The following is a 12,059-nucleotide window of genomic DNA, read 5'->3' as shown; positions in this document are numbered from 1 at the left end:
CATTTTCCATTTTCCATTTTCCATTTTACATTTTAGCACGAATATGTTGATTTTTAGTTTTGCTGCATTTTCTATTTAATTTCTCTCGTTTGAATATTTCTCTTTAATATTTAAAAAGCGGTTTGTTGGTTTGATGCTAAATAATTGGTGGCATTTTAATTAGCTTTGTTTTCTGGTTTCTCCGATTATTTATTTAACGCCTGAGGTCCGAAGCAAAATATGGTATTGAGCTGTGTTTTTTTGTGCGATTAAAGTCGCCTGCTAATCGCACGAAAATCGCACGCAAATCGCTTCTGGGTCTTTTTTTGTGGCATGGCCTCGCGGCAGAGACGAGCGCAGAAAGTGTGCGAAATAAATGCGGCGCGTGTCACAATAAAATGAAGTTTTAAAATGAAACAAAAGGCCAGAACGTGACATGAACACCGAAACGGAATATTTTGCCATTTTTTGCAGCAGTTGATGGAAAGAAAGAAACAAAATAATGCTGCCACAATGAATGTTTATGGCATTTTCGGTGTCACTCATTAAAAGTAATTAGCAAGTGTATGCCCCAACATATGTGGCAGAAACCCTGAAATTCAAAGGTTCTTAAAGGATAAATTGTACCAGAAAAACCATCGAAAATAACAATAATAAATAAAAGTGTCAGATTTGATGGCTTGGAAAAGCCAAACACGCAACGAATTATTGGGCAATGTTTTGACATCCCGCCTAATTAACTTTTAATTGAAACAGAAAGCAGACACATTAACCCCGCAGTGCCCCCAGTTACACACACATACTCGTAGCTCCCGAAAAGTAGATGGAAATGGAAAGAGCAATAGAAACACTCGTGAACACTCCTCGACGAGTACCTAAAAACTGAAAGCCTGAAGCCAGAAACGAGGCCAGAGCTTACGAGTACTCTCTCTGGCTCTTTATTTTTTATGTTCCTTGGGTGCTGGCTGCCCCATAAACTGGAGGGGAGACAGGCGCCGCTCCAAAATGTGCGAGCATAGCATTTGTTTCAGGACAAGGCCGCCGCTCCACACACTGCAGGATGTAGAGGCAGGAATGGAAACAGTAGCTGGAGCAGGAGCCTCGGCAGTCTCGGCAGCCGTCAACTGCAGCCCACCGCCAGAATGGCGCCTCGGCATCCGCCCGGCAATGGAACGCCGCATAGTTAGGCATTAGTTGGCAGCATTTGCAATTGTAATGGCTGGCTCCTGCCCCATGCCCTGCCATATGCAGCCATCCGGTAAAATGTGAGCTCTGAAGTGGCGCCTATGCCAGGAGGCACTGGCAATTAGCATTGGCAACAATCGGAGGCAAGGCCATGGGAAAAGTTCCAATAATCATGGAGATTTGGCTTTGGCAAAGTTCTCTTACGAATATTTGCTGTGGCATACATTATGCAGAGATTATAGAACGGCCAAAGTGTTATAGTGGAGAAGATAGAGATAGTTTTGCATTTATGAATGTAATTATCAACTTAGAGATCCATTTCTGACCCACTTTTAGTCATATTCAATTGAAAAACCAACCAAGTAATAGTTTTTCACACTCAAATGCTAATTGCAGCAAATACAATTCACGAATTGCTTGCCAGTTTCCCCGAATCATCGAGTTCAAGCACCTCCAATCAGTAGAAAAACTTTAGCAATGTTCCCTACAACTACAGATAGAGCCATAATTTTGGCCATTAATCTGGCAATCCATCTGCAAATGGCATATTGCCACCACCCACAACTACAATGTATGCCACAGCGTGTGGCAGATGGCGCAGATCACACGCTTCATTTCGCGCTACTCTCAGAATCAGGTAAAAATGCATTGGATGCCGTCTGGCTGCTGACTGCTGACTGCCGGCTGTTCCCACAATCAATCAAAGAGCGATGGTGGGTGGTGTGTGGGTGGTTCGCGGACAGGCAATAAGCAAATAGTCCTTTGGCTTGAAGCGCTTCAATGAATAAACTTTCTGTTCTAGCAGGGAATCGTAAAAGTGTTGGACTTTGTGGGGCCCCGTGTCATGAAATGATTGCAACTGGCTTTTGATGTCGTGATGGGAAACTCGTTTATTGGCCATTGAATCACTCCTACCATTCCAGGCTTATTTCAATTGCCCGGGACAGGTGGCAATGTCCCACGAAAATTGCTGATTATTTAAATAAATCAATTAACCTTTGGTGTTCACTTATCTCTCTCCTTCGTGTGGCAGGGGCAAGGAGAGCTACAGCTACCAGCACAATTACGTGGACCGGGTGCGTATAGAGGACACCAACGGAGGGCACCAACACAGCCACAGCCACTACCACAACAGCAGCAGCAGCAGCACCACAAACGGTGCCGGAGTCCACGATCCGAGGTGTCCCCAGGGACTGCGGGCCGCTGCCGCTGGCTGGCGGCACACGCACAAATCCGTGTCGCATCTCGATTTGGCCACCAGCTGCCATGAAGCAGCTGGCAATGGCATAGGTCGCCACACGCAGAACCACTCACACGTTCACCACTCGCATTCGCATTCGCATCCGCATCACCTGCAGCACGCCCATCACTCGCATCATCCACACGCCCAGCCCCACTGGACGCAGTGCCGTGTGGGCCTTGGCGGCGGAGGAGGAGGTGGAACAACAGCAGGAGGAGGCGGAGGCGGACCAGGCAGTGGACAGCTTAGGAACGCCCGCTCTTTGGACTACACACAGCTCGAGCGGGAGGAGAACGCCTTGGACATAGCCGAGTTCTACTGGCGATTCGATGCGGAAGCTCCGCTAGACCACGGCGATAGCTACGCGGGTGAGTGGCGGCAGCCTTGAGTGGCATCGCTCCATTCGAGCATAACGTTTGTAATTCAATCAATTTTATTATTTTGCAGTTCTTCCCATCAACGACAACTTTGAGGCAGAAGCAGCAGCAGAAGAAGGAGGAGAGCCAACCACCCCAGTAAATGGTGGCACAGCACCTGCCGCCACAGCCACAGCCACTGCTACACTTCTCGATCTTTTGGGCAGCGAATCGTGCAGTTTGAGGCGATCGCGCAGCTTGGCGGTGATACGTGAGGAGACATTTAGTGATCTGCAAATTGGTTCGGCAAACAGCAGCAGGCGGAGATCGCAGCTAATACCGCGTGCGCGGCTCGTTAATCGCGGATTTTTCCGTGAATCGCCGAGGTAAGTGAGTCATCACATCAACAGTACAAAACGACACTGGGCTACAAAGCAATTGAGGCGTCACCAGGATGACAGACACCCATAAAAGATAAGAAATGTTTCTGTGTACGCCTGTGTACAAGGTTCGAAGGGGGAACAGGTGGAAAGAGGAGACAGAAAATGAGACCAAGGAGACTGTGCCAAATTGTGTTTGTAATTTACATTGGTTTCGGTTTTCGGTGGCTGCTCATCCGCCCCACAACAACACAAACACAATAAACAGAAGAAGAAAGAAAGAGAATGCAAAGAACGGGACACACCCGAAAGTCTTTGCAGGAGTTGCAGTACCGAGTAACAGCAAGGGTAGATTCGCTGTGTGAACGTTTTGTTGTCTAGTGCTTTTGTAACACTTACGCCCCCGCTCTCACACCCACTTAAATGTCTTAATTGTATCAGAAATGAGATCAATCAGGTTTTCTCTCAGGCAGGGCACTAAATTGCGATTACCTTAAATAGTTTTATCTGACAGAGACATCAGTTTTAGTCTAACATTGAAACCCCTACTCGTGCTGTCTAGTGCTTGTCACGCATACACCCCATAAGCCGCTGGTTTTAGCCAGTAGATCTCTGCTGTTAGTCGTCGAGCTACGCTCACCGCAAGTGCAACAGGTACGAGTAACTCTTCCGTAGCTCTCCCTCCGCGTACGACACAAATTCACGGCTAAAATTCGCAATTCAAAAATTCGGGTCTGCCGCCAGACGCCAGACGACAGACGAAAGCCGCCAGGGTAATTGTTGCGGTTGGTTTGTTAGCATTTCTGTTGGTTTTATTGGTTTTGTCATCTGGTCAGGGTCAGCATTTCATTGGCGGGGTCATTATTGTTGCACTCCCGTCGGCTGCTGGCTGCTGTTGCTGCTCTCTGCGGTTTGTGGCTTAAACGTTCTCTGGCCTAATCCATGATTTGTGACAACTGCAAAGTCCATTGTGCGATTGAATGTTTAAAGTCCACGACGTGGCAGTGGGCAGTGCTAGTGCAAGTTCCAGTGTCAGTCGCGTGTTGCATAACAGACTGCGCGATATTCGTGTGAAATTATTGCTGGAAAAACTATAACAGGGAAGAGTCCTCCGCTCAGACTCTCGCTCTCTCTCTCTCTGTCTCTCCTCATTGGTCGCTTGTTTAATTAAAATTGCAAACTTTATTTGTTTGTCAATTGTTTGGGCAGCTGCCTGCCCCGCCTGCCCGCCTCCCCGCCTCCCTGTCCAACTGCCTTCAGGCGTTGCATGGCAGCGAGATGGAAAAGCTTTTAGCCCTTGTGCCACTCGTCATGCCATTAGCACACACAGACGCAGAGTGTGGCAGACACACATGTTATCCTGGCAACGACAGCTGGGGCAGGGAAAAGATGAAGCTTCTTTCCTGCTGCTGCCACTGCTGCTTCTTCCACTGCCTCAGGGATGAGTGTCTGCCCCGCCTCGCCTCGCCATCTCCTGCTCTCCTCTCGCTTTTTATTTAATTTGCCGCAAATCGTCGCATCAAGTGGCTGGGTAAACTTTTTGCCGCATCCACTATCAGCGGATACACAGCCAAGTGCAACGGGCAACGTGCAGCTGCAACCGAGCTGGCTACAGCTTGGGGGGGGGGCATGGGTATGTCCGTTGCTTTAGTTGGTTGAATGAGGGAAGGATGACATGGATATTGGCTAATGGAAGCTCATTTTTCATCAGCTTCCTCATGCTCAACACTCTGTCGCTGTTATTTTCTAACTTTGGTGAGATTTTCGATCCCTTAAACAAACATTTGAGGAAACTATCAAAGCTCGTCTGGTGATTTATGTGGAATTCCCATGCTTAATCAAATATGTGACACACTTTCAAGGCTTCCCTTTCCCTCTTCGCTTTACTCGCTTTTGGCAAGTTCTCTGGCAAAGCTCTTGCCCACTTTTGATGTCCTTAGCTTCTGTGTGAATGCAAATTCCTAACCAAACATCGAACACACATGTAATCCAATGTTTTGCACGTCAAACTCCATCAATCAATCCATCAGCTGTGGCTTCGTTTTTCCATTTTCAATAGGGAATGCGAATGCAGTTGAATGGCAAGCAAGAAGTCACTTCTGACGTGCCAGTTCCCCCTCATTCATTTGGTTACTGTTTGATTTGTCCCCCACCCATTGACTGATTGATTGAAAGAACAATCATCACATGACTGACTGCCTGTTGGAGTGCGTGTTATGGGAGGGGGCATAGGTTTTGTGTGTGTGTTTTGTGGAGCTAACAAGGCTATCAAATGCGGCAGATTGGCGGGGTCTTTAATTTACGATTTACTCTTGACAATGGCATCATTAAACCCGCCCTTCCTCCCACACAGATTGAACGCCAAGCAGCAGCAGCAGCAGCAGACGACCTCCTCCACGATTGAGCAGCCACTGGAGACGCCACCAGCGGATGACACTCAAAGTCACAGAAGCAGCAACAACAGCGGCACTTGTGATTCGCATCAGCAACAACAAAAGCAACAGCAGCAACAACAAAAGCAACAGCAGAATACCAAGAGGGGACACCTAGCCAGAGGGGAATCGCGTGACTTTGATTTGTACTACGATAATCTGAAACGGTTGGACGCCTTGGCTCTGGGTCTCAGCGAGCAGCTGCATCCGTGGCACAACGACAAGAGCGACTTGGAGAGCCTCAATTCGGATTACTTTAAGAATTCATTGCATCAGAATCACTTGGAGCAGCAGCAGCAGCAACAGCAACAGCAGCAGCAGGGACCTTCATCCTTGGAATTCGAAGCGCTAGAGCAGGCGGCAGTAAATCTGCTGAAGGAGCGACCACGCATCTATCAGTCGCGCAGGCAGCAGCAGCATCAGCATCAGCGGAACCATCACCATCATCAGTGCCACCTGCAGCGACACTTGCAGCAGGACACTGGGGCAGAGTCCTGTCCGGAGCACAGCCAGAGCAGCATCTTCCCAGAGACAACGACCAGCAATTCCGACGATCAGACGGACAGTCCCTCGCTCTCCGAGCAGGAGTACGATCTGACGCACATCGAGGAGATCTACCAGCAGCAGGGAGGAGTCAACGGAGGAACAGGAACAGGATCCAACGGAGGTGTGGAGGAGAGCTACGAGATCATCAGCCTCACGACCACAGCGAGGACAACGCGCTTCGGGGAGAGCAGCGACCAGGAGGAGTATCAGGAAGGAGACGACACCGCTGCAGAGGAGAGCCGCTCATCCCTCACCCCCACCTCTGGGCAGATCCCGGCCAGCGACAGCGACTGCACCCTGAAGCGGGGCCTCCACGGGGACCAGCTGATTGCCTACGACTCGGTGTATCTCTCGTCGGAGGATAGCTCCGATTGCACGCTGATTGGAGAGTCCTGCGAGTCCTTCGAGCAGCGCACCTTCACCAGCTGCGGGGAGAGCGGGGAGCTGGAAACGCGGAGTCTGCTGCACATCTCCATTGAGGACACGGTGTACGAGCCGCAGGCCAAGCAGCACAAGAAGGGAGCAACAGAGGAGCAGCAGCCCCTTCTGACCACCGCCAAGGTTGAGGCACAGATCTTCACGCAGGTCCTGAAGGTTGAGCACACGCCACAGAACAAACCCAAGATCCTAGCAGTCGTAGAGAAGCGGAAACTCAAGCAGGAGGAGGCACAAGTGAAGCAACAGCAGCCTCAGACCGACTCCTTTGTGGTTGTATCCAATCTACAGGAGAACCAATACCACAGCCTGCCGGATGTCAACATCGGAGTAAGCCTCAAGGTGTGCGAGAGCATCGACAAGGAGCTGAGATCCTCCTACAATCTGCAGCGGCAGCAGCAGCGAAGGGACTCCAAGAGAGGTGGACAGGTGGTGACCCGCGCAGAGACCTACGATTCCATTCGACGCTTTGGCAGGGCCCACCAGAAGGCCCGCCAGAAGGAGCATCAGGAGAGGGAGCGCGAAAGAGAGCGGGAAGCAGCAGCGGCAGCAGCAGCAGGAGGAGGAGGAGCGCCAGCAGGGGAAAAGGAAAAGCAGCAGCAGGAAACTCAAAGACAGGAAAAGGTAACAAAGATAACAAAGGAAATCGTTGCACCAGAAGAGCCACAAAGGCAAGAGGAGCTCGAGGAAGAGGAGCCACCATTGCCACCACCTCCGCCACCATTAACGGAAGAGGAAAAGCAGCAGCAGGAGGAGGAGGAGGAGGAGCCACAGGAGGAGCCCGAGCTAGTGTCCATTGTGCACGTGGAGAAACCCAAGGAGGCGCCTGTCATCGAGGTGGCAAACTTTAGCCAACTAATCGAGCGTCGTGCACAGGAAATTCGTGAGCGCAAGGACCACGACCAGAACGTTTCTTTTACCGGAATACAGGAGCAGCAGCAGCAGCAGCAGCAGCAGAAGGAAGCGGAACAGGAAGAGGAGACCCTGTTCCATATCATTGTCACCGACGCCCAGAACAATATCATCCAAAAGGAAGCCATTCACGAGGAGCATTCATCACAGCGACCCCGCAACGTGCGCCGCTCCCAGAGTTCATCTTCGGGCAGCAAGCCCCCCGAGCGCCGAGTCCTGCACAGCGGCGGGGCGCCCATTTACAAGGCAAGGCCCATCAAAGTACTGGCCGCAGGCCACAGCGAGTCGACCTTTGGTCGGGGCAAAATGTCGCGACCACAGATCCTGCACGTTGTGGATGGAGGCGCCACCGAGGGCAGCCTGAGGCGCCGCAGCAGTGCCAGAAGCATAGCCTCCACCGTCAGTAGCGGTGGGGCAGGAGGAGGAGGAGGCGCAGTGGCCACGGAATATCTTCAGAAAGTGGATGCCGTGCGCTGCTATTGGCAAAAGTTGGCGGGTAATGAACCAGAAACGGACAAAGGAGTGGAGGAGCCACCGCAGGAGCAGGGTGTCCATTTCCAGTTGGGTGGCAAGACCACAGCCTTGCAACAGCAGCAGTTGCATCAGCAGCAGCCGCAGCCGCAGCCGCACAGCAATGATTTCTGCAGCATGATGCCGCCGCCCTCGATTGAGATTGTGGAACTGGGCGAAGGCTCCCAGAAGGCCACCATTGTGAGTGCTGGCCCCGATCCCGATGCGGATGAGGACGAGGATCAGGATGGGGCACAGTTCGATCACATTCGGTACAAGGTGCTCAAGTCGCAGCAGCTGATTCGCAGCAACATTCTGCACCATTCGACGCGCAACAAGAAGGAGGCACAGTTCGATGGCCTCATCCAGTATCTGCAGGACTACTCCTTCCAGGAGCTGCTCAGCAACAACAATGTGGTCATTGTGGAGCCCGTGAGGACTAAGATCGAGCGACCCCTGCAAGTGGGTGGCAACAAAACGGGCGTGGCTGCCGCTGCTGCTGCCGCTGCGGGACCACCAAAGCCGCCGCGAGTGATACATGCCTCGGGGTCGCAGCCACGAAGGAACACACTCCGCCAGCGACAGATGGGCGGAGGAGGAGGCGGTGGTGGGGGAGCTGCAGCCAGGCGTCACTTCTTCTATCAGCCCGTGAGGGTCAATCGAGAGCTGTACGAAGATGAGCTGCCCGATCCGGATACCGTGCGGAATGTCCGTCGCTTCTTCGAGCAGAATGTGATGCCGTCTCCAGGGCAGGGACTGCTCGTGCGATCGCAGCAAAAGTTCGGTGGATCCGCCTGTCAATTGAGTCCCAAAGCAGCGAGGAGAGCCCAGGGATCGTCCTATCGATATCTCACCATAGACACGAGCTATGGCGGCGGCGACTCCTCTTCGTCGGGCGTGGAGCAGCCCAAGGGCATGGATCTGCTGGCGGAGGAGGAGCACGAGCAGCAGCAGCACAAGCACTCCAAGCTGGGCGGCCACTGGGACACTGGCAGTCTCTCGAGTGGCATCTCCAGCGGGGATCTGAGCTCTCCCTGCGGCGACTGCCATCCGCAGGAGTCGTCCCCCGTGATGGCCTGCAAGGATGTGCACGTGCAGGATGTCGTCCGGCGGCACAACAGCAATGCGGCAAATGCCAAGGCACGCGCAAAGTTTGCCTCGCGACGCACCTGGTGCATGGGTGGGGCAGGAGCCGCCAGTGACTCGCTCTATCGTCAAATTTATGAACAAAATTTGGGCCACGCAGAGGATTGTCCCGAGGATGAGCAGCAGGAGGAGGAGGACCACTACGACGAGGAAGAGGATGAGCAGCAGTCCGAGGAGCAGGACATGTGCGAGAACTATTATGTCAGCAATGTAAGTAGCCTCAGCCACAGACCCTTTGGGTGTGGCACCAAAAAGGACGAGACTTTTGCGTGTGCTGTGGCTTTATGGACCATTAGCCTTTCTGCCTTTTGATGTCCTTGAATGTGGCCTGAATGTGAGTTGGGTTCCCCGCACTACAATTTCTGTCCCTTTTGCAGGATATTCTGGCCAAGATAAGGGAATGCGGCTCAACAGTCACTTACTACGGCGGCCGAGTCCTGGATAATGCCACATCGAAGATGCCTTTGCCACAAGCTGGGGCAGCCGCAGCCGCAGCCGCACAGCAAATGAATGGCACACGCTCCCGCATACGTCAGATTGAGGCATGCAACGTGTGTCTGCCCAGCGACAGATGCGAGCATCGATTGCAGACGAAGCAAAGCCTCGAGGAGCAGGAGCAGCAGTCACAGGACTCCTATCAGGGTGAGGCTTAAGCACGCACTTAAAGGACGAAGAAGGATACTTAAACCCCGCTCTCTTTTTAGGCATCAAATTCAAGTTGGTTAAGTCGAATAGCTGCAGCAGTCGCCTGGAGTTAGCTGGCGCCGATATGGAGGTCACCGCCGATAGCGAAGTGGTGCGCAAAATGGTGCACCATTTCGAGGCAACAGCCACAGACCCCGTGACCATCAACAGTCAGAGCCACAGTCAGAGTCAGTTAACGGAGGCAGCTGCCCCGCCGAGACGCCTCCCAGTGACAGTCAATAATCACATTAATGTCCAGGCGCAGAGAAGTGAAATCTTGAATGGAGGAGGCAGCCATGCGGCAGAGAATGAAATTTCACATCCCACATACGAGTCGCAGGCCATGAACATACGCCTCGATGTGCCACGTGGCAGCAGCAATGGGAATGCCTCGAATGTAAGCAAAGTTTGCCGCAATAAAAATGTGGATTTGGCCTACACATTGGTTAAGCAGCCAACGGCAGGTGGAGGCACGCCCCAGGGCAGAGCCGGCGCCACCCACGAAGGCAATCAGTGGCTGCCGCAGGGCCAGAAAATGCCACAAACCGAAGAGGTGGCAGTGTCAAAAGTTGGCAGCAAGCAACAAACAACAACAACGACAACAGCAGCAGCAATCAATGGCAGTGGCAGACCACAAATGATTGTGCCAGTGGAAATACATCAGCAGATACAGCAGGTGGCAGGTCCTGCTGCTGCCCCCGAGCGACGCCTGAGCAATGCCAGCAGCAGTGCCGCCTCGGTTGTGGACAAGACAGTGGTGCGGCATTATGTGGCCAATGATAGAAGCATCTACGAGCGACGCAAGTACGATGAAATCGAGTTTGAGGAATTTGAGGTCTACGATCCAAGCAAGGAAGTGGAGCAGCCACAGGAGCAGGACAAACCCCCTACGGATGCAGAGCTTTACGACAGCCTCGATGATAAAATGTAAAACGAATCCAAGCAAAATGCTCAATAAAACCGAAATTGCTTCGGGGGCAATCGAAGTATCCATTAATAATACCAAAATATAATCATATTTCATGCTATAATTGTAGGCCTTAATTTATGCCTGACTCTAGGCCTAATTTAGTACTAAAGTTTAAGCGGTAAAGCCCAAAGCTATCCAAAAACTATAATAAATTATTTAATGTTAATGCTCCCATGTCGCTGCTGCGATTTATTCAGATGTAAATTAGAAACATTTTATGCTAAATAAATATGCAATTTGTTTAATGATCTGTCAAACAATTGTTTTGCTCTTCGCTAAAAGTCCTGCCAGTCCCCAGTCCCCAAGCCACAATCCTCATTTCCATTTAGTTGATGGCTTATATAATGGATGACTTAATGGGCAGATAGAGTCGAGAGAAGAGAGAGAGAGAGAAGAGTGAAGTGCAGTGCGGTGGGGCGGCCACAAATGCCACTAATTGCTATGGAAGTAATCTATAATTAATCAAGGATTTATGCGCTCTTTAAACGATTTAAACTGGGCATTAAATGTCTGAGAAATGGTTATGAAAGTTTCTTGTAAAGGCAAGCATATTCAGATAGAGAAATTCATTTCGAAATATTTCTAAAATGACAGCCCAAAAGTGCACTTTGGTTTCCCCATATATTGTCATATTCTCACCTAGATATTGTATGTAAATTTATCTTTCAATTAGGAATCCCACCCATGCATAAGTGTAAGAGAGTAATCTGCCAGAGTCGCACAAGTCAGACTCTCAGTTGTCTATAATTTCTATGATTTGTTGCCCTTTTTGCTCTCCCTTTACACAATTTTCTATCTTTTACACAATCTAAATTTCCATCAGTTCTTTCGCTTACCTTGAAAACTCTTTCCATTCCCAATTTCTTTTCCGTTCCCTCTTTCATTATCAATTTTCCTTGTCAGCATAATACATTCCCTATTATCTTCTTTCTTTTTCGTTTGCTTTGGTTTTTGTGATTCGAATTTGGCTTTTTTTAGAGGAATAGAATAGAACATAGGGAATGATGCCCCATGGACATGCAACACTCAACTAAAACAACAAAAATCTCACTTAATGCCTTCCTTGGAGAGTCTTTTATTACTTGTAGTGGATTTTCTTGAATTTTCCTGTCCAAATTCCTTGAACTCTCTGCAATGACAGCTTTCTCCAACGATTCTTTATCTACTCCCTTGGATTCACTGTCTTCCAACTCATTCTCATCGCTTTTCTTGGACTCTTCTTCATAGCTTTTAACATCTTCTTGAACTTTAACTTCTCCCTTGGTATGATTAACCTCTAAACCT

At 50.5% G+C, this 12,059-nt stretch overlaps 2 protein-coding genes across 3 annotated transcripts in view; one reads left to right on the top strand and one right to left on the bottom strand.

The window, feature by feature from the left end:
- The window catches only part of LOC117587510 (calcium uniporter protein, mitochondrial), a 42,988-nt gene that overhangs the window by 18,330 nt on the left and 12,599 nt on the right, over window positions 1-12,059 (bottom strand). The gene's annotated exons all lie outside the window — the stretch shown is intronic.
- LOC117587127 (protein javelin) lies at window positions 2,559-11,030 on the top strand (the record flags this gene model as incomplete). The annotated part of the gene is made up of 5 exons (XM_034277626.1): window positions 2,559-2,772; window positions 2,852-3,146; window positions 5,494-9,331; window positions 9,499-9,763; window positions 9,826-11,030. Coding segments are annotated over 5 exons (5,523 nt in total), but the record flags the coding sequence as incomplete, so codon positions are not given.

This window comes from Drosophila guanche, unplaced genomic scaffold (genome assembly GCF_900245975.1).
Source record: "Drosophila guanche unplaced genomic scaffold, DGUA_6, whole genome shotgun sequence".
NCBI lineage: Eukaryota > Metazoa > Arthropoda > Insecta > Diptera > Drosophilidae > Drosophila > Drosophila guanche.
This window is presented reverse-complemented; position numbering and strand designations above follow the sequence as displayed.